General features: G+C 38.9%; 1 protein-coding gene across 2 annotated transcripts in view; it reads right to left on the reverse strand.

Annotated features, from left to right (window-relative positions):
* The window catches only part of tanc1b (tetratricopeptide repeat, ankyrin repeat and coiled-coil containing 1b), a 97,918-nt gene that overhangs the window by 8,862 nt on the left and 67,614 nt on the right, over positions 1–21,442 (reverse strand). For both annotated transcript variants that reach the window (XM_088001322.1, XM_088001316.1), the window contains exons 9-18: positions 19,387–19,668; positions 18,796–18,950; positions 15,834–16,065; positions 15,174–15,340; positions 12,280–12,887; positions 9,948–10,056; positions 9,342–9,464; positions 7,517–7,753; positions 6,001–6,186; positions 5,521–5,599 (exon numbers count right to left, since the gene is read on the reverse strand). In XM_088001322.1, the coding sequence (XP_087857448.1) occupies positions 5,521–5,599; positions 6,001–6,186; positions 7,517–7,753; positions 9,342–9,464; positions 9,948–10,056; positions 12,280–12,887; positions 15,174–15,340; positions 15,834–16,065; positions 18,796–18,950; positions 19,387–19,668 (2,178 nt within the window). The remainder of the gene's footprint in view (positions 1–5,520; positions 5,600–6,000; positions 6,187–7,516; positions 7,754–9,341; positions 9,465–9,947; positions 10,057–12,279; positions 12,888–15,173; positions 15,341–15,833; positions 16,066–18,795; positions 18,951–19,386; positions 19,669–21,442) is intronic.

The following is a 21,442-nucleotide window of genomic DNA, read 5'->3' on the forward strand; positions in this document are numbered from 1 at the left end:
TCCACAGGAAGGATACTGAACCCTACAGAAGTATTCACACCGCCTGAGAATTTTCACATTTCTTCATGATTTTTGTTACAACCACAAAGTGCAATGCATTTTACTAGACTTTTATGTGACAACTTTCAAAAAGCAGAGCGTTTGTGAATCGCTCTGCTTTTAAAACATGAAAATCCAAAAAGAATGCAATTTTATTCAGCCCTCGGCTACTTTGGTGTCCCTAAATAAAACGCAGTGAAGCCAGTTTTATTTCTTCATTAGTGACTAAAATCTGCCAGTGGCCAAACTAACTATTTTTCACCTTTAATCCAAAGAATAAAGGTGAAGTAATCCCAGGCTTCACAGGTCACTGTTCAAGCCATGATTGAAAATGAAAACAAAATGACCAGACTGTAGACGTGCTAAGATATCGCCATGCATCTAAACTGAAAGACTGAACAAGAAAAGCAGCCAAGTGGCCAAATTCAACTCTAGAGACTTTGCTGAGATTCATAACTCATGTGGCAAGAAACTATTAGTGGTAAATTCCACAAATTTAACCGGTGTGGAAGCGTGACAATAAGAAACCCCTGAAAAGTCTCATTGTAGTTTGGCATGCTCCACGTAGGAGAAACGACAACCGTGTGGAAGAATGTACTCTAGTTACTTGAGACCAAAGTTTCTGGCCTAAATGTGAAGGACAAATAACCTACCACATCTTAGGAAAACACCACGGTGGTCACATCAAATCCAAATGAAACACGTTGGCATTTGCATTTGTTGTATGACCAATTGTGGAAAAGTACAAAGAGTAAGAATAGTTTTGCAAGCTATACTGATGAGAACCAATGACTTAAGTTGCAACAGAGGGCGTTGGGGAAAAAAAAAAGAAGATTTGGCTATAAAAAAGTAACTCCCATTCTTCACAAACTAAAGACATGCAGCTAATTGAGTTTAAATCAGATAATGTTTGTGCTTATTAAAACTCATTAAATTCTTGCCTCGTAGTCCCCAGACCTCATAGACAGAGACGAGGACTCAGTCATTTCATGCACCAGCAGACAAACACAAGCTGACAAAGTCAACCAGCTCTGTTAAACACACACTCCTGTTTGCGTTTTAGGTCTTCTTCAAACCACCGTTCTGACGAAAAAAAAAAAAAACAACAGCTCAAGCAGTGAATTACTATGAAGAGGAGACACAGTTATAACGTTGGATGCTTACGGAGAACAGATGGATCGGTCCTAAATGAACGGCGGTTCTCCAAACAGAGCGAGCTCCACCAGAGGAGCGGGAGCAGGTCTGTTCTCACATTCACCTCGGAGACGAAAGGTGCCGCAGAGCCTCCATGTCTAACTGACATCATCCATCTGGATGAACAGTCTCCCCAGCCAAAAACAACCCCGCCCGCCATCTGTTAAAAACGTGGATATCCTCACACAGTTCACACATGGGAACAATGACTCTGAAACAGCTAAACTTAGCCTGGGCTCCAGGGAGCAACGTTAGCGGCGCTCTGGGAAGGTGCACGCCAGTTTACAAAGAGCAGACACGAGAGCAGCTGTTGACTGATGGCTGTTTATGCACATCTCATTCAGCTATTTTCAAATATTCAGGCCAAAAATGCTAATATTTATGTAAGTAATAAGAGTAATCTCAACAGCCAATCCATTGCGCAATACCTGAACTTTTTAAAATTCCTAATCCGCAGAGAGGGAGCTCATTTCCGTGACTTGGTCTCTGAATGTTCATGAGTTGACATTCTAGCAACGTTGATAAAATGTTGTTGATGTTGATGAATAATAAAGTAAAAAAGTTTAACTTTTTCGCCAACTCTAAAAGAATGTCAAGTGAAAAAGTAGTTGTTGCTTTTTTATAATTGAATATTTTCCGAAAATGGCAACCAGAGAAGATTCAAGGACCATCACAAACATTTATGTATACAAAATGAAAGCACGCGCTGTCTGAAAATGTAGCAGATGATAAAAAGCAGAAAACAAAACACCATGCTACACATACTGCACTTACTTAGCAGCACTCTCATCTAAAAGTTGAGAATTTAAGTTACCAAAGTGTGAAAAGTGTTTCTGAGCCCAGCGACATCTTTCCAAGTCTCTACTGAGTGACAGTCTGCAGCTGTAGGTCGTCACTTAGTCGCGTTTCTTCATCTAAACACAAGAGTTCATGGCCGTGTTTTCACCTATAAACAAAGCAGCAGGAAACGGCTTCCTGTGCAGAGCATCCGAAGAGAATTCACAGTGCTTCGGTTTTTCCACCTTTTGTTTTGCTACAGGCTTTTCCCAAATTTAATTTAAATAATCTTTCTCCAAAATTTTACACACAAATACCCTATTACAACAATGTGGAAAAATGTTTGTGGCTAAACAATCAAGGTAACCATTGCAAAAAAAATAAAAAATAAAAAAAATATTCTAAATGTGTTGTATATCTTTCACAAAATCTTTCTCTTTTCCTTCCAACAAACCAGCTTGTCGGTCTTTGCTTTAAACCCGGTTGTTGAAACAAGAATGATCGTCTGCACTGAAATCACCTCTTCTTTGCATAAGGAGGAACCGCGCTGCATCCATAAAAAAGGGATTTTAAAAGACGGCACTTGAACCGAGGAACGATCTGATCCGCCTCTATTTAAACGTAGTGGGATCATTTGCATAAGTATGCAATATACCGCCGAAGTTAAGTGTGACAGGAGGTCTCGCAGGTTGTTATCAGGGAGTGTTTTCAGACACAAAATGAATGAATGATTTCGATCAAGATAGTTGAGAAACTACACCTACTTTTGGGATTTCAAACATCAGAGCAGGATTGGATTAATACACCTGCAGCCGAGAGGCAGAAGTAAGACGAGAGGCTAAACTGAAATTTAACTCGTTGATAAGTGCTAAAAATGTGGGTGTTCAAAGCACGCCGCCAGATCCATCCAGTCCATCTTCAGCCAAGTTGTTTTCACTGATTAAGTAATTCTGAATGCAGATGAGCCGAGATGTCCGACAGGTAAATGCAAACATACATGCACATGGTGAAGCTACATGGTAATATCTTTACATGGTACATTATTTTAGGAGGAAGAATAAATGTGGATCACTTTGAAAGCTGAGTGATAACGTCTGCATTTCTGTCTGCACTTTAGATGAATGTAAAAGACAGCATGATCACTATTTCACGTAAAGGTTTGTGTAGCGCCAGAGTCAGAAAGTAAAATAAATTCACAGTTATTAAATCAGTTTCAATATGAGACCTAAATGACATAGCGTTCATCATCTGGGAATGCAAAAAAAAAAAAAAAAAAAAAACTGTGGCCAGCTGGAGCTACTCTGTTTCAAGTCAGTTGGATTCTGCTCAGATTAGATCATGTTTCAAGTTAATGTTACTGCAGGGGTTAATTCTGGTGCAGTACAAAGAAAGTGATATGTTAATATTTCTGGAGTGAACTTGTAAAACATAAGCTTCAAACTATAAAGTAAGGGTTCAAACTATAAAGCAAGGGTTGCAGGTAGCTGTTTTTGTAAATGCTGGTGTCATGTTACCGAGTCTCCTGTCCTGTTAAGGTTCCTAACAGATTCAAGGAGAGCAGCTATTGTGCCATAAAAATCCTCCAAGACAGATCGTGTTTCTAAGAAAACGAACATCTATAAAGTGGTGTTTAAATTAGGGGTTAAAAGAAAAAAAGATTTATTTCCCAGAAAGTATCTTTACAGTCAGTTATTGTAGTAATTTCCTCACAGTTTACAAACTTTTTCTCGAGCTGAAAGCCAGGACTAAATGTACCGTCTGGCACTTTGTAAGCCTCCTCCTTTTCCTTTAATCGAAGCTGACAGCTCGTCAGTAACCTAACTTCATTTAACTACAATCAAACATATTCATCGTTCAAGATCATCCAGCACACATAATGCTCTGACAAAAAGTCAAACAAACATTTGCTCTTGAATGAGAGCCAGCTATACCATCAATCACTGGAGTAGAGCTGCAAAATAAAGATGACCATCTAACTAAACAGATTTGACACCGTTTTTGAATTGAGAGCAAACATATTTTATGGTTGCATTTAAAAAAATATATACGTCAATATTTATATCAATCCTTCTTACAGGGGCTCAAAAACAAGAGCGGAAAGCCCTCGGTAAAAACACCAACAAAACTGCTGTTTATGGTCCAACTGGAAATCACTGGATAAAACACAAGATCTGGAAATATGATTGAAAATAAATTCAAGAGGACACTTGAGTGGTATATAGTTTGTATGATTCAGAAACGGCTTTTTGTTGACTGCCCTAAATAACCAAAGCACAAAGCAGTGACAGCTGAATCCTGAGAGCTTAGAACCAAATAAGACACAAAGAAACTATTATTACCTTTCTCTCTTTTCAGGCTCAATATTTTTATTTTTTTTATACGATCACCCAGAAATAACTTCAAACACTGGTTTCAAAAGTGCGAAATGGCTGTCGAACATTTTCACCTCAGAATGGAGACGTTTGGGGAATAAAAAGGAAGGCTGTGTTTTCAAACATCACAGTGGCTGTCACTGTGCATCGATATCTAGATTTATCTCAAGCTCCTAAACTGTTCACTTGAAAACAAAACTGATGTTCTGCAGTTGCTGCTTCTCATTTCAAATAACAAAAAAAAAATAAAATTGGTAGTTTTGAGACAACGGCATGACCACTTTCTGCTACGTTTATCAGTAGAGGTTGATCAACTTGCACTGAGAGAAATCTGTTGCTGAAATGTAGCAGCTTGCTGAAATGTAAGTAATTGAAAATGCTACACACTTGAAATTTGAGGCATGCACGAAAGTGTAAACACACAGCTGCCTACTTTTAATGACATCTGCAGTCTCAAAATTATTCAACCACTTGAACAAAATTCTTCACACGTTTGCAAATCAGGCATGATTTCAGGCACACATGTTGGAACTAGAAAAAAAGCTTCCTTAGTTGGCTCACATGTGCATGAGATAAAAAAAGGGTTTCATTGTAAAGTCAAAGGAACATTTAAAAAATGCTGAGAAGAGACCATAATCTGTCACAAACAAGGTAAATGACACAAAAAGAAGACAAAAGTCTCAGCATAACCCTATTTTTCCAGGTGGAAAAATAGTTTGCAATTTTAAAGGTACAGTGGCAAAGCCACCTGGTGGCAGGAAGAGGAAGTTATCAGTGGTCGCCACCAGATCCCTGAGTGGACAGGTGATCCAAAACTGACTATAAAAGACCCGCAGCAAGATTTTGTGGGCTACATTTCTACAGTGAAGCTCACATGAAACGCTTAGTGCCTAACTTACCATTTTTAAAAAACACAAACCACTGCTAGTTCACACATTTTGCCAGTAAACCTAACTTATAATAATTAATTCATAAGTCTAACTGCATAGGCATCTATTTGAAATGACCCCAGCGAAAAAGCAAAACTGCAAACTCTTTTGTTGTAGCATTCAATTACAGCAGCCAGGTTGATAATGGTAAAACAGCAGGTCATCATACAAACGAGCCACATAATGCAAAAAGATTGATGAGGACATACCTGTCTCGCCCCACAGAGTGTCATGACTATCAATTTGCACAGCATGCTCATTTTTCAGCGCCAGCAGGGCTCTCACAACCTGCCAAAAAAAGAAACATAGATTAATGGCGTACCACTGCAGTATAAAATATCAAATAAACCTTCTATATGATGCAGCATGCAAAACTGTGAAGCAGAAGAAAAATAAAAAATCTGTAAATTATTATAAATGGATCAAAGCAGAACTGAGGAGTTTAGGTCCTCAAATAACCAAATAAAGGGAGTTTTATCTCTGTTTACTTTAAGCTGAGCATTTCAGCTTGATGAGAAATGCAAAACGAACCCGAAGCCTAAAAAAGCAGCCCAGTCTGCCGGCTACCTGTTGTGTCAAATAATTAATTCATCACCACTGAGAAAACTTGGCCCAACTTCCTCCATCTTCAAATTCATGAGAGCGTGCAGTTGGTTTGCTAAATTAATATGCATGCATGTTGGTCAGACCTGTGTGTGTCCCATGCTCGAGGCTGCGATCAAAGCCTGCTGCAGAGCTTTGTTCTTCAGAGAGGAGTCCTGCTGCTGCCCCTCACCGCTCCATTCAAGCTCCAGCAGGTACTGGATGATCTCGGAGTGTCCACGCAACGCGGCGTGGACCAGAGCACACTGGCCGCTCTTATCTACGTGATCCACCTGGCATAAATGCAAGATTCTTGGATTTGTTGCTGAGAAACAGAAAATATGCTTTACATGCGAGGTAAATTTGGTGCAGCAGCCATAACCACCCGCTTTACTGCTGGAGATTGAAGTTGTGTAAATACAAGTATGAGGATTTTTATTCTATTTTTTTTTTATTTTATTTTATTTATTTTTTTTAGATTTTGTCTTGGTGCAACCACAGGTTTTTCTGTAAATTATGAGGATTTTACATGATAGACAAACACAAAGTAGCACTGTGAATTCAGAGGAAATTACACTTGTGTTTTTTTCTCAAGCGAGTTTTTGTTGCCCTTTCAGCATATTGCATTTTCTGGTATGTGTTTAGCAGTCATCTAGAGAAACTGTTGGCCATTCATTTTTTTTGCAAAGGAGCTCAAACTCAGTCAGACTGAGTTGTGATCATATGTTCAAATTTTACCACAGATTCTCAATCAAATACTTGAACTGGACTTTAACTGGACCACACCATGAACCCACATCCCGGTCAAGAATTACGACTCCATTACCACTAAATTACCAGTCCGGTGACGATAGCAAATTTTGCTGGACGATAAATTGTCCCAGAAGTTGTCACGATAAACCATAATATTGTTGTTTTGAGACCATTTTTTAAGTGATTTAATGGTAATGGCCCAGTAAGGCAAGAAAAACATTCTCAAACGTCAATATGCTTTAATTTATAATCAACATTTAACACTGACACTGGGAGACATTTTAAATAAAATAAACAACAAATAAAATGAAGTATGAAGTTTCTGTCAACAGAATTGTTCTTTAAAAAAAAGGGGCTAGTTGAGTCCAATGAACTAGACTTTTGGTATCTAATTTTTTAGTAGAAAGAGGGAGAAAAGAGGAAAACGACAAATCATGCAAATGGAATTTCTTGAGCTTTATCATGCAATGAATTGATTCATTGCTGATTGTGACAGGCAACACAAATCTCACTGTTAAACAACTTACCACTCAGTCATCCTCTAGTTTTACAGCTCGATGCATACTATGAAACTTGTGGATAGATTTCTATTTGTATTCTATTTTATGATTGTTGATATTGACTTTACAATAATGTGCTACTTTGTGTGAGTCTATAACACAGAATCTCAATAAAAAATAAAAATAAAAAATAAAAAAAAACAGAGAATTAACTTTGTAGCTGTATTTTGGCAAAGTGTGAAGAGATACTCATGATCCGAATGCATTATGTATCAGAGAAGGTAGCCATGGCTGCAGGTTTAAGACATTTTTTTCTTCATTTTAAGAACATTTTCATGCAAAAAAAAAAAAAAAAATGTGGAGTCTTTACCTTGGCCCCCCGCTTGCAGAGCAACATGACTAAACCCAGGTGTCCTCCAGCGGCTGAGAAGCTCAATGGGCTCATCCCATTTTCAGACACAACATCAACGCTGGCGCCAAACTCCAGCAGAAGTGAGGCGATCTCATGGTGACCGAGGTGACACTGAACACAAAGCACTGGGGCATTGTTCAGGACTTCTGTCCGGTAGTTCACGTTCGCCCCTCCGAGCATCAGCAGGCGGCTCACCTGATCACAAAGAGATGGGAAAATGTGAAGATAAGTCAAAAGAGGATGGTGAGAGCCCACGTTACCCAGTCCTCGTCTTAATAGGAGAAGACTCAAATCAGAATCGTCTCCTATTACGAACTAGATTTCAACTCATCATCATCAGAATTGGTTTGCTCCCAACTCTTATTTTAATATTTTATGCCATAACAAATTTTGATGCCTATATCAAAAACCGTGTACCAACAGATATCAATGTTCGTTTTTTTTGTTTTGTTTTGTTGTTGTTGTTGTTATATCAGTGTTCCTAGTTTAAAACTAATTAAAAATGTAAAAACAACAAAAGAAGAGGAATGTGCAGATGGCTGCAGTAGGAACATTATTCAAAACTCATGTCTATCTTTGTACTACTTTAAAAACCTCGTTTTCATGACAATTTATATTTAATTGAATCAGAAAAAAATGATTAAATGAAAGTCTGAATACATAATCAAATTTCAAGAAAAAACATTTCAACAATGCGAGCCACTGTTTTCCGAGAACTCCTATCAAAACCAACAGTGACTCAATGATTTGTTGACGTTATTGAAAAACTGATGAAAATCTCAAAATAAAGGTCAGAAACCAATTAAAGCAGCTGAATTCAATTATAAGTGTTTGTTATTCTCTTCCCTGAGGAATAAATCAATAAAATCATCTTGTCAAACACGTTTGCACCAATAAGGATTCTGCAACCTGAGAGAAAATTGTGTTTGAATCCTCAGCTGAATCAATTAACAGACTATTTTTTCCCCCAAAGGACAAAACCAAGGTCATTCTGCAATTGTCTCAAGTACTGACTCACAGCAGACAAGTGATAGAGCCTCACTGACAGCATCTTAGAAGCAAAGGGAAAAAAAAAAAAAAAAAAAAGATAATTCTGTAGTATGGTAGAAAACATAATGATATGCATGCAATCGCCTTTCCAGTGATGGTCAATCATTATTTCCCCAGAAAACAACTCATGTAGAGGGGAACACACAGATAGTTGTCATGTTATCAGTTTAACAAGCCCTGCTACCAACATTAGTCTAATTAGAGATGGGAAACAATAATTATGCTCTGCACAGGTTGGTGCATTATTAACAGTTGTGAAGTAAGGGAGAAAATCTGTACACATAACACAGACATCTAGCTGAGCGAAAACATTTACCTTTTCAAGACTCTCCAGTCCATATCCTTTTGTTCCCTGCATTTCTTATTTCTCCTACCCAGGAACAAATTTCCTCAGTTTCAACCTTCCAGTGCTTTTTAATTTTCAATGTTTTTTTTTTGTGCGTGCGTGCGTGCGTGCGTGCGTGCGGAACCGGTGAATTGCTGGTCGATTTTAGGAACCATAATTGAAATATCACTGTGTGTGTGTGCCGGGAATGTGACTGGTAGGACTCAGTCACTTGGTGTGATGTCATGCACAAGAACCAACCAGTGAAGTGAATATGGAATTTGCTCGTTTTGCCAGAGAAAATCATTCTCAAACAACTCGCATCACGGGGGCATAAACAGAGAGCACGTCTGGCTCTAGAAGGTCTCGCTCACACACACAGAGAGAGGAGATGAAGAGCCTCCTTACCTTGACATTCGGTGTGTAGAGGTTCCTCAGGGAAGCCAAGGCTGCAGAAAGACCATCAGCACTGCAGCTGATCCATAAAGCTTGAAGCACACTAGATGGAACGCCTGTTTTCTTACTCAGACCCTGCAGGCAAGCCAATACATCATACAGAAATATAAACACACAGGTAGGGAGAATTGCAAATGGCTTTATACTCCTTCTCACATTACAACCATAAACTTTACCACATTTTATTGGGATTTTTTTTTTTTTTTTTGGGAAATTTTCAACATTCAGTCAGAGCTGCAATACATTGGTTGGGATCTAAGCATATTTTATGTGATAAAACATCCCATTCAAAGTACAAATAAAAAATTTGCCTGGTGGACTCCTGACTTTTTTCATGTAAAAAAAATTTAATAGCATTTTCTTCCACTTCCCAAATAGAAGCTACTTTGTCTTAGTCTATAAAATAAAAACCATTGCAATTTGTGGTTGTAACATGAGTAAATGTGAAAAATCTGAAGAGGTATGAACACAATCTCACTGCACAAAACCAGCTAGAAATGCAAATGTTTTCTGCAGAAAATGGATTTCAAATGTACAAAGATGACTCCGTGGTTTTACCTTGAAGATGTGTGCCTTCAGGATGTGGTGTCCCAGCTCCATCGTCTGCTGACGGTTCAGTTTCCCCTCTTGGCGTGACAGCATAAAGGCCATCAGAGCGTGGCCAGTCCTGAGTTACAAATCAACAGAAAGATTACTCTGCTGTCCGAACGAGGAAAGCCTGCTCATCTGAACCGTAAACATAAAAGCGCTTATTGTTTTATAACGATGAGTAACTTGGCATCTACACAGAAACCTCTCCTACTCAGGGTTGGTGTGAATTTGATGCAAAAGCTGGTCAGGGACCCAACACAGGGCTGGAGTAAAATAAAAACATAAAAAAAGAAAGAAATAAAACAAGTTTGCTGGTTCTTTTTTTATTTTTTTTCCCCACACAGGCACTCTGGCAGCAATTAATGCAGAAAGTCATTAAACGGACATGCATGATTGCGGATCACTTTGATCTGGTTACAATTCCCTCTATTTGAACACAGACACTGAAAGGTACTGTGCAGCAAGCTTTTGTCTGCCCAGGCCAGACTATAAGCGTTTGTTTTTTTAATGGAGCTGGAAGGCTGTGAATGACCAGAATGTGAAGTTCGGATCTGGTCCAGTTCAGAGTCATCAGTATGTGAGTAGAGGTGCACGACAGGGTAGGGGGCGGGGAGGGGGAATCCGGCCAGACCGATATCTTTCAGCTTATTAGGCGTGCATGGCTGCTCCGAAGAATTTCAAATTAGGCAACTGTATCATATCTGTCAGGCAGAGCAAAAAGAGCCCCAGCAGAACGCACAGAAAGGTGGAATATCTGCTATATACCGGGCAGCACGTGTTTTGTAAAAAGAAATGTAAACACTTAGGAGCACATAAACATTCAAGCATTGATTATCCATGTTTTGAGTCTTTTTTTCTATTATCTGCATCCTCTATCTTATCCATTTTATACAGTGTGTGTGTGTGTATTTAACAAACTGGTAAAAATGTGATTTTTCTCAACTATTAAAATCATCCACAGGAGAGTCTTGACTGGCTTATTAAGACTCTCCAAAGCTACAGCACAGCACATGTCTAAAATGCATAGGCCAATTACCAGCATCCACGTTTACTGAGGTTTTAAATAGTTTCTCTCAAAAACATGTCATATTGGTTTTATGGTTTGAAGTTCTTTTAATGAGTTGTCTGGGAAAGTGCTTGATTTGGTGCAGTTTTCTCCAGCTGTTTGAAGCACAGAGAAAGCGCAGCCCTCTCCCTCACCTGTTGCTGTGCACTGCTGGTCAGCTGGAGCACCAGCAGTCTTTCAAGTGGAAACCGCTAATTATTTCCTGTCTTGAAAAACCTGGATTCTGATCGTCACTCATCACTTAAAATGGCGACGCTGTTAGAAGACCAGAGTTGGGAAAACTAAGAGCGGCAGCAGACTGCCTAAGCAGAAATTCGATCAAAAAGATACGTTTCAAAAGCACCGTTGACACATCTGTGCTTGACAGTTAACCCGCAGCATCACAGCAAAGAGATGCTACAGTTCTACACACTGAGCCCAAAAACAAAGCACAAAATATTTTAAGCAGAAATGCAGCCTAACACACCTCAACTCCTCCTTCAGCAAGCGAAAGCATGACAGTATGTCCAATCAACGTAGCCCAGTTTACTTGGGCTACGTTAAATGGAGTTACAAATTAACAGGAGTGTGTTTGTATCAAACCTCTACAGTGTTTAAAATGTAAAGACTAACTTAAAAACAAGATAAAATATCAGCTTTGATTCAGTACATGATAATTTAAGCTCCTGTAAGCAAAAGTATTGAGTCTACTTTAAGTGGAGCTATAAACAGTTTTTTTTTTTTTTTACTTGATACAAAATAGAAAGCTGTAAGGATAATCAGAGTACCTGAAGCATTTCAAACCCAATTACTTCGCTGAGTCAGACATGAGTCGTGCTGTGTGTATTGATTAAAGCATTTTGCTTCCTTTTCACACTCCGTCCCTCTCCGCATACTAAATAACCAACAAAGACTCATGGACGCCTCGAACAATTAAATGGGAATCATACTGTGAAATAAAAGTTTGCAAAGAAGTGCGTGCCGTCGTAGAAACGCAGTTTTCAAAGAAAGACTTACAAATACAGAAACATTTTGTTTAAAGAAAACCTTTTTCTTTTCTGATGCTTCTTTTATTGCCTTCATGTTATCAGCGAGCGTTAGTCGGACTCTGGTGCGGACCGTTTGAAGTTTGTAATCCACAGCAAGAGGACTGCCTAAATGCTTTACAAGCTTATCATGCATATAACAGAGGCCCGCATTCCTAAGGAAGAGCTGCTGAGACCAAAACATTTGCTTATGGAGCAGAGGACTGACCTGGGGTCACAGAGGAAATCTGTGCTCTCTCCGTCAGCTCTCCACACCAGCCACTCTCTGAAGGACGGGTGGCAAAACATGCGCGTTTTATCTCGCCGTTTGATGAGAAAGCACGAGAGCAGCTCCATGCGCTGCTGGAAGTCCTCCCACTGCAGCTCCCCTCGGACGTGGCCGGCGTTGATGGCCTGAAACAGCTGATCGTCCGTCATCGGGTGCAGCGACGCCAGAGCCACGTTGAGGATAGGCAGGGACCGCTCGAAGGCCGAGTTGGTCATGAACTTCATGTTGCACTGGAGCTGGTACAGTTCAGCCAGCGAAACAGGCACTACTTTGTAGCTGGCACTTTTGATCACCAGGTGGCCTCTCTCAAAGAGATCCAGCGTGAGCTTCAGATACAGGTAGGAGCCCTGGCTGCGCGAGGTCAGGTGGCCGCTGAGCTTGGTCACAGTGCCGGGATCGGCCTTGCCGTTCAGGCTGATGTTGTTCATGATGTCCTTGCTGCTGTTGATCCGGTACTGGATGTAGGAATTGAGGTCATTAGTGATCTCTTTGTTGTCCGTAAAATCATCCAGGGAGATTTTAGAGAACGAGAGAAGGCTGGTGATCTCCTGCAACAGACAAGGTGAAGTTGGTAAAGATGCAGGTTTTTGCCTCAATTTGTTATTGATTCTAATATAATCTAATTTTATTCACAGGAATATCTGACCAAATCATCCCGTGAAACTTGTGTTGGCAGCATCATGCTATGGTGATGGTTTGTTCTTCAGCAGGAACAGGAAAGATGGCTAAAGCTAATTACAGAACACTCCCAGACAAAAACCTACTATAAAGTGAAAAAAACAACAACTGCAAACTGAGGTAAAATATCACTCTACACCAAACCAACAGGGTTAAAAATGCACGCCTAGCTACAGTGTAATGGTTTAGATCACAGAGTACTAATGTGTTGGAATGGACCAGTCTGAGTGACAGCAAAACCTTTGTCAAGAATTAAAATATTATGTTCACAGATGCTCTTCATCTAATCTGATTAAATTGAATTCTGGCAGAAAACTATTTTGTAGAAAGTTTGACACAAAACTTTCCAGATATATCTCTACCTGTTCATTTACCAGATAAAATTCCAATAAAACACAGTGATTTTTTTTTCCGTATTAACATGATGAAGTGTAAAAAGTTTCCAAGGTTATGAATACCTCTGAAGGCACTGTTTTATGAGAAGAGGCTTTTCGAACAGCAGGGAAGTACGCTCAGTAAGCTATCAGGCCAAAGCAGAGACACCTGCTACTGTTGGAAATGCAGCTATAAGGACGACAGGAGCAGGTGAAGTGAGTATTAAGAGGCAGGGGATGGATGGGATGGTGGCTACTAGTGAGTAAGCACAAGTCTTAGCCAGAGCTCACATTTCGATTCATGTCCCGGAGGGTCAGTGTGTCTTAATCCTCCAATCCTTTGCCTGTCTGAGGCCTGAGAAACATTGCCTGAGTGAGATAACGCTTATTTCTTCCTCATCATAACAACACAAACAGAGAAACACACACACACACACACACACACACACACACACACACACACACACACACACACACACACACACACACACACAGGCACACACTCGATCAGGTGAAGTGAAGGCAATGCCTTGCAGATAAACTTAGTGTTGGTATCCAGCTCAATGGAAACAAAAAACAACAACAAAAAAAAACCCTGACAAGCTACAGTCAGGGTTTTTTTTCACATTGTCCAACAATGTGCTGTAAAGTAAATCATAAAAAGTATTCAATCCTGAAAACACAAATGATCAATGTTTTCACGTAGTGATTTACCACATTGAATGAGCTGTGTGACGATACCAGAATCTTAAATGCTTGGCAGGCTAATAAATAAACAAACTGAATTGGCAGCACAGACTGATGGACAGCAGTCAATATCTGGCTCCTTCCTGAGCATTAATAACCCCTACAGTGGATGTCAGTCAGCTACCACATTATTATTCAAGACTCAATCAGCTGTCGCTTGGCTCATCAGGCCTGTCAAAGCATCAGCTGCCGCCACGGCGACCTCAACACAGCCAGAGAAGATCTTTACAGCTGTTTAACTGAGGGTCATCAAGACAGGAAGCCCAAAGTTTCAGACTTCTCTTTCCTGTCATACAGACTTGAGTTCTGGGTCACCATCTGCCAATTCTTCCAGGAAATGCTGGCCTCTCTTGACAGGGTGTCTCACATTTGTTAAAGTCTATTGAGCGTCTCGAGACGTGACAGCAGATCAAACTTCAAGTGTGTATATCTAAAGATCTTTGTGAAATAACTGAAGATGCATCTTAATAGCTTAAACATACATTTTCAAACCTTTCTACAAATTCTTTATTGGATTCGGGTCATAATGTTGATGAGATCATCACATGAATACATTTTCATTTAAACTATTCTCTTTCTGGCTCTGGCAGCTTAAGGTTATGCCCTCCTTACACAGCATCTGTGCAAGTCAGAAACCTTTACAAGCTTCCCACAAGTTTGCCTCAGACGTTTCCCTGTATTCGCCTCCATCCATCTTCACGTGAACATAAAGAACACAAGTGACGCCGTGTATTTAGGTCAGCATCAACTGGAGCATCATCTTGTACGTGTTTACAGAGTCCGTTACGAAAATGGATGTAAAACTCCAAACAGGACTTCCTGTGGCTGCCATTCAACAAACTGGTTCTGCTTAACACATTTCTACAAGGGTCAGAAGACTAACACTTCTTCTGTCAACAGATTCTCGCATCCGAGTTGTGAATCCATGCAGCTCCCTCCGAGGGACTTTGTTTTAATAAAGTAACCCGTGCTTTAAACTTCTCCATGGTGTAAAAAAAAAAAAAAAAACATTAAAAAGGTTAGTTTCTTCCTTACCATTAAGTTAACCCGGACAGTGACCACCAGCTTCAGCCAGGAAGGAAACTTGGGAATGATCTTAGTGATGAAAGAAGCGATGGTGTCTCCATAGTCAGGCTTATGAAACTCCGCTTCATTAAGTCCATCTATCAAAATTATATGGTCCTCCTCTGAAATTCTCTTCTCTGAAAACGTACACATAAAAAAAAAACAATGAGAAGACAATAAGTAGGGAACAGCAACTGAGACGAGTGTTATTTCAACTAAACTACCAAGCTGTGAGAGCTTTATGATACTGCAGTGGCATTTAGCAGCTAAACATTTATCAGCACTTCTGCTAACTGGTACGAGATGTGCAGGGAAAGAAATGGCCCCATTCTTGAAATGTCAAAGAGCCGTACTTTTCCAAACCTAAATATCTAGAGTGCTCAGTCCTTTTATAACACCTTAAAACAATAAATACAAAAATGACACATTTATGGGATATAATTGGACAGTGTTCAGGCTTAAACAAAAACATAAAGAGAAAGAAAAAGAGATATATGACGGCGAGGAAGAGAGAAGGAAATGAAGGAAGAAAGAGAGAAAGGAAGGAAACAAGAAAGAACAAAAGGGTGGATGGACAGAAAAAAAAATTAAAGTCACAAATGATGAACAGGCCTGAAAAAGCGTTCTTACCATTACGAAGGTTGGCCAGCGGCTCCAGGACCCCCCTTCGGAAAGCAGCCATGGGGTCTTGGACGCAGGAGCGCAGGCTGAGCATGCTCTGGAGGTGGGGCTCTTTCAGCAGTAGCTCTCGGTAGGCAGTGAGCTGATGGGCTCGGCACAGCAAAGCTGCGATACTGTGCACAAACTCTGGTACCAGGCAGGTGTACGTGTTGTCGGCCTGGCAATAATGATACGCAACCACCTGGAAAAGTAAATGCAGAATGTCTTAAGCAACCGGGATACTAGACGTTTTCCTGAAAGCTCCCCAGAATCTCCTCAATTACTGAGGCCAGGGGAAAATAGCTTAAAATTTTATTATTCTGCATATATAAAACTATGAAAATTAAGTTACTGTAAAATTCTAAAAGTAGGCTTCTCCATATCTTAATGGAAGTTGGGTTTATTGGGTAAAATAAGGGAAAGAGGTGAGAAGAAAAGGGACCTTGGGGATGTGAATTTGTACTAATTGCCGTCCAAACTAAAGGAACAGACTGCCACTTGATATCCTTCAACACCCTGAAGGAGGTCTTCACATGAATTACATTAAATCTAAAGATGTCTGCTGGCAGCATATTTTTAATCAATCTGCTTTATAAACACACCACCAATGTTTGCGTGTCATTGAGACATCAGGTTTCTGTCATTGTTTTGTGGCTTGGAAGATAAAATATTAGAAAACCAATTTAATATGAATAAAAAAAACATTTATCCTGTATTATATCTCCAGAACTTTGAAAAAGGATTCTTTTTTTTTGTCACCTTAGAGCGACAAAACTCCATTGTATTTTATTAAGAATTTTATGAGACAGGCCAACACAAAATAATGTACAATTGTGAAATGAAAAAAAAAAACATATTGCTCGTGTTTTTTTTAACTAATGAGAATCTGATTAGTAAGATGTCCATTTTTGTTCAGACCTCCACACACAGATTCTCTATTGAATTTGGGTTAGAACATTGATGAGATTGGTAAAAATAAAAAATATATATATATGTGGACTCTGCAGCTCTTCCAGAGTCACCCTGGAAATCTCAGCTGCTTTTCTGATTAGTGTTGTTCAATTTGTTTCTTGCACTTCACATTTGTGCACTACTTTGGTCTGCCACAGAAAATCCCAGTCAAGTATATAGAAATATGTGGTTATAATGTGAAATAATATAAAACGATTCAAATACCTAAATAAGCAGAAAGAATTATAAATCACTACATATAGTAATGGTTGAAACTGGAAGTTATTAAGATGAATAAGCAAAGAATTTTGTTGTTTTACAGATCTGCGACAGGGATTTGGAAAGTAAATAAGCAGAAACAGTAAGTAGGCAATAGTCCAAGGGAGAAGGTACATCATATAATAGAGCTATTAAAAAAAAAAAACAGATCTGAGATGTGGTTTTTTATCCCACATGAAGGATGCAACTGGCCTAAAAGCAGACTGTGGAGAGCGCTTTGCAGTAAAGATATTACAGCAGCGCATCCGAGTAAAGATGAAAAAGGATGAATGGATACAATAAAGCAACCTGTGTATCAGCAAACAGTTCACTAAAGTACATGAGTCATGCAGACTGCTGCACCAATAAACAATATAAGACAAGCTGATGCAACACTGCAGTAAACCTGCAGCCGTTAATCTAAGAGAACAACTATAAATCTGTGTTGAAGAAACACATCTGAAAGAGTATTCAGTCACAGCAAAAGAAAAAAAATATATATATATAAAGCTTGTGATGCATCATAACATGTAATAGCCTCAGAGCGCAGATATGAGACCGCTTTTAAATCAGTGATTAAAAAGAAATGGCTGAATTTGACAGAAGCTGCTCAGCGTTGCATCAGTGTTCACACATCACAGGAACAGAACCCCGGAGAGAGCGCCGATTGGAAACACTTTACACATTAATTGGCTCAAGAGATGTTTTTGGGTTTCACAGACGTTTAGAATCTCAGTGCATAAATAGTTAGCAATGGAGTTCATGAACTGTCCCAATAGCAAGAGAAAGCTGCATAATATCAATGTGTAAGGGTTCAAAAGGCACCCACAACAGGGCGTGTTTAGTCCCACACAAGACTAGCGGCATGTAATAAGCCAAATTAGACTAATTCCAAAGCAAAATCAATGGCAAGAGTTTAAGTTCGGAAAACAAATACCATAAGATGTGACCTAATCTAATTGAGTAAAGGTATGCTGGTAACTGGTCATGGCAGGAAATCTTGGGAAAAAAAATAAAAATTCTAGTCTTGTTCCAATATCTTCTTGTATCATAGTTTTTAAAAAGCTTTCAGAACCGGTCTGAAATCTGTGTCGGTTCAACTCAGCACAAATCATGTAAAATAGGTATGGGAAGAAGCTATTTACCCAGTAAAATTTTAATCTTCAACTGTTAATATTAAGTTTAGTAAAAGAGGGAATTTATGGCATTCCTTGTCAAACATTGGACTTCAGCCAGCTGCAAATGAACATTTAAAAGACAAAAGCCCCTAAAATACCACTTGTACCTCCATTGTTTTAATAACTACAGAAATACGTTTCTTGCTAAGACGTCCCTTCACACAGCAGAATCATGTCATTTCACCTACATACTTCCAAAATGTAGAAAGAAACCTCAGCTTTTAGGCCAGTAAAACCTTTTTTTAAACACCAAACCACTGCTTGAATGCAAAAACAAAAACAGGAATGTCGTAAAAGATTTTAGAAGCAATGTTTTTACCTTTATGGGTTTTCTGTTTTAATATGAGAAAATGTATAGCTGGAAAACATATTACTTGTGCCACAAACACATTTTGGAATAATTAGTCTTTCTAAAGTGGCTTTGCAGTGTTTCTATGAGGAAAACACACACACACACACACACGCACACACACACACACACACACACACACACACACACACACACACGCACTACTATTTCCTCTTCAGCTTAAGTTTATCGCTACCTTTGAAGCCAGCCGTTTGACAGCCTCCTCTCTGCGCCGTTGCATCTCAGGAGTTCCTGGACAGCTGTTGCTGCTAAGTGTGTTGGTGGCACTGGATGGTGGAGTGGGCTGTGGCGGCTGGCTGAGGGGGAGTTCTGTGCCTTGTCCCGCACTACCTAAAAGAAATAAATCAGCCATATGCTTTTGAAAACAGATATTTGCATATGCTATATAAAGAGAGAAAACCCTTTCTCCCCCCTCCCATCACTTTCTGATATTAAGTCAGTAAAAACTTTTATTGTTTTAGGTCAGTTAAGGAAAAAAAAAAAAAAAAAAAAAAAAAAAAAAAAAATATATATATATATATATATATATATATATATATATATATATATATATATATATATATATATATATATATATATATATATATATATAAATAATATCACACAATGTCATTTTTAAATAAAACACATTTAAAAACTTTTTTTTTCTTTTTCCAAAAATAGTTTTAGAGACATTTTTATAATGCATAGCATCACACAATTTTAGGTAGTTTTCTAGTTTCCCATTCACACCCCACAAGCTCTTACCCAAAGGAAAGCTGCTTACTTTTAGGCGAGGCACTGGGACTGTTGGAGGCAATCTGGCGCATGCGCCCTCCGTGACAGCTCAGCGCCACCAGCCGGGAGATAATGGCCGTCTTCCCATACCCAACGCTGCCCACCACCACCACTCCGTGGTTTTCACTGGACTCGCTGGCCTTCAGCATGTCCTCAAGCTGCTGAAACAGCCAGTCTCGGCCGACAAACACAGAGTCTGTAGTGATGCTGGGAACCTCAAACAGCAGGGGCTTGAGCATGATGTCTGAAGGTTTGTAGGGAGCAAAGCGTCCTAAAGTAAATGGGGGGGGAAACACATCATAATTAGTCATGGTGTTAATAATAAAACCTTGCAGTATTAGTGTGGAATGATTAACTAGTTACATACAAAATGAGTCCTAATATATTTATTTTTTTCCTTTGGGTGTTCAAATGTTTGGCCAGTACAAAAAATAAATGGCCCAAGAATTTTGGACTTGTAATATCGGAACTGGCTGATATACTTTACTGGCCCTGATCTGTGAATTTACTGAAATCCTATTTAACTGCTGTGTAACACCAACTGCTCAGTTTCTTGGTTGTAATATAAAATTATTTATCTTTCACATAAATGCTCTTTAAGGCTAAAGCTTCAAAAAGTCAACAGTCAGAGTTCCTTCTAAAATATCATTTTTGGAAACATTGTTAGTTTATTTAAAAAACATATGGTTGAAGAAAATATACATATATCTGGTAATACAGCACACGTAGACATTTTGAGATGTACAAAAAAAATAGGAAAAGAAAGAAGTTAGTGACCTATATTCTGTTTTGTAAAGTGGGGGGCGCCATAATTCTTTTGAGCTGGCATCATGATTTTTGGCTGTTTGTGAGAATTAGTTTTACAAGACAATAAAACAAATGTGTTTTTGCTTTTTATAGTTTTTAATTAGAAACGGGGACTAGTAGGTCAGAGCTTTGCAAAAACTGGTGTTTGGAAATCAGCCACAAAATCCCTGATGGGTGCATGTTTGGTTTCAATACATTTTCTAGAGCAAAAAAAAAAAAAAAAAAAAGCTATAATTTAAAAGAGATATAAAAATAAAGTAAAACATTTTGGAGCAATTCTCATTATTTGTGCCAAATGGAGATTCTGCATTTTTGACAGGACATATTCTCCTCCTACTACTTTTAACTGGATTTCTACAAAACTCAAAGTAATAACTTAGAATCTGTTCTGTTCTGGGAACCCAAGAACAGAACAGATTTTTGAACCCAAACTGGAAGCTAATCAGCTTCCAGTTTGGGTTCAAAAAGCAGAAACCCTCTTAACCTTCCCTGAATAACCATGAAAAGTTGCTTTTAACAGAATCCTGTAGTTATAATTGCTTGGGTGACCCTGAAATATTCATTAGTTATGCTGGTATTAGCCTAAGGTCCTACAGGGCCTCAGTTGATACACACCAAGTACCTCTCCTCCACTCCTTGTGCTCTTTTTTAAAATTATTAGACGAGACACACAGGCTTATCTCTAAGATTGAGCATTTTAAGTTCATCTTCAACTTCTTTTTGGGGATATTTCTGAATCTTATTTAGTATTAATGTGTCTATCTCTCTATATTAGACTAAGGTCCTCAAATGCAATTGAAATTTGTCCATTTATTGTGAATCAGAAGTGGATCAAAAAATGGGTTGAGCTGAATTGACTTGAATCAGTGGTTCTGTCCTGTTTTCATTGTCACTCAGAGGTGAAAATCTAAATGCCCAAAACTTTGATTTACTCTAGTTTTCATCAAATATTCCTGTTGAAGTTTTTCTAAGGTATTCTGCAGAGCTGTGTAACACCAACTGCTCTCTTCCTCTTTCACACACAACAAACAAGATAAATATAGCCAAACAAATAAAAACAAGATACACTATTCTTAATGCCAAACATAAACTAAAAACCTACCAATCTGCATTTCACAAGTCCTGGATGCACACAGAATTGTTTCGTTTCTGCGGTTAGACTCTTTCTAAACGTTGGTCTTAGGTTTAAAAGTGCTGTTTATATGCAGCTTAAAACAAGGCGGCATTCAATTGTGGAT

Source organism: Poecilia mexicana, unplaced genomic scaffold (assembly GCF_051168715.1).
Source record: "Poecilia mexicana isolate PSO_F unplaced genomic scaffold, ASM5116871v1 scaffold_2, whole genome shotgun sequence".
NCBI lineage: Eukaryota > Metazoa > Chordata > Actinopteri > Cyprinodontiformes > Poeciliidae > Poecilia > Poecilia mexicana.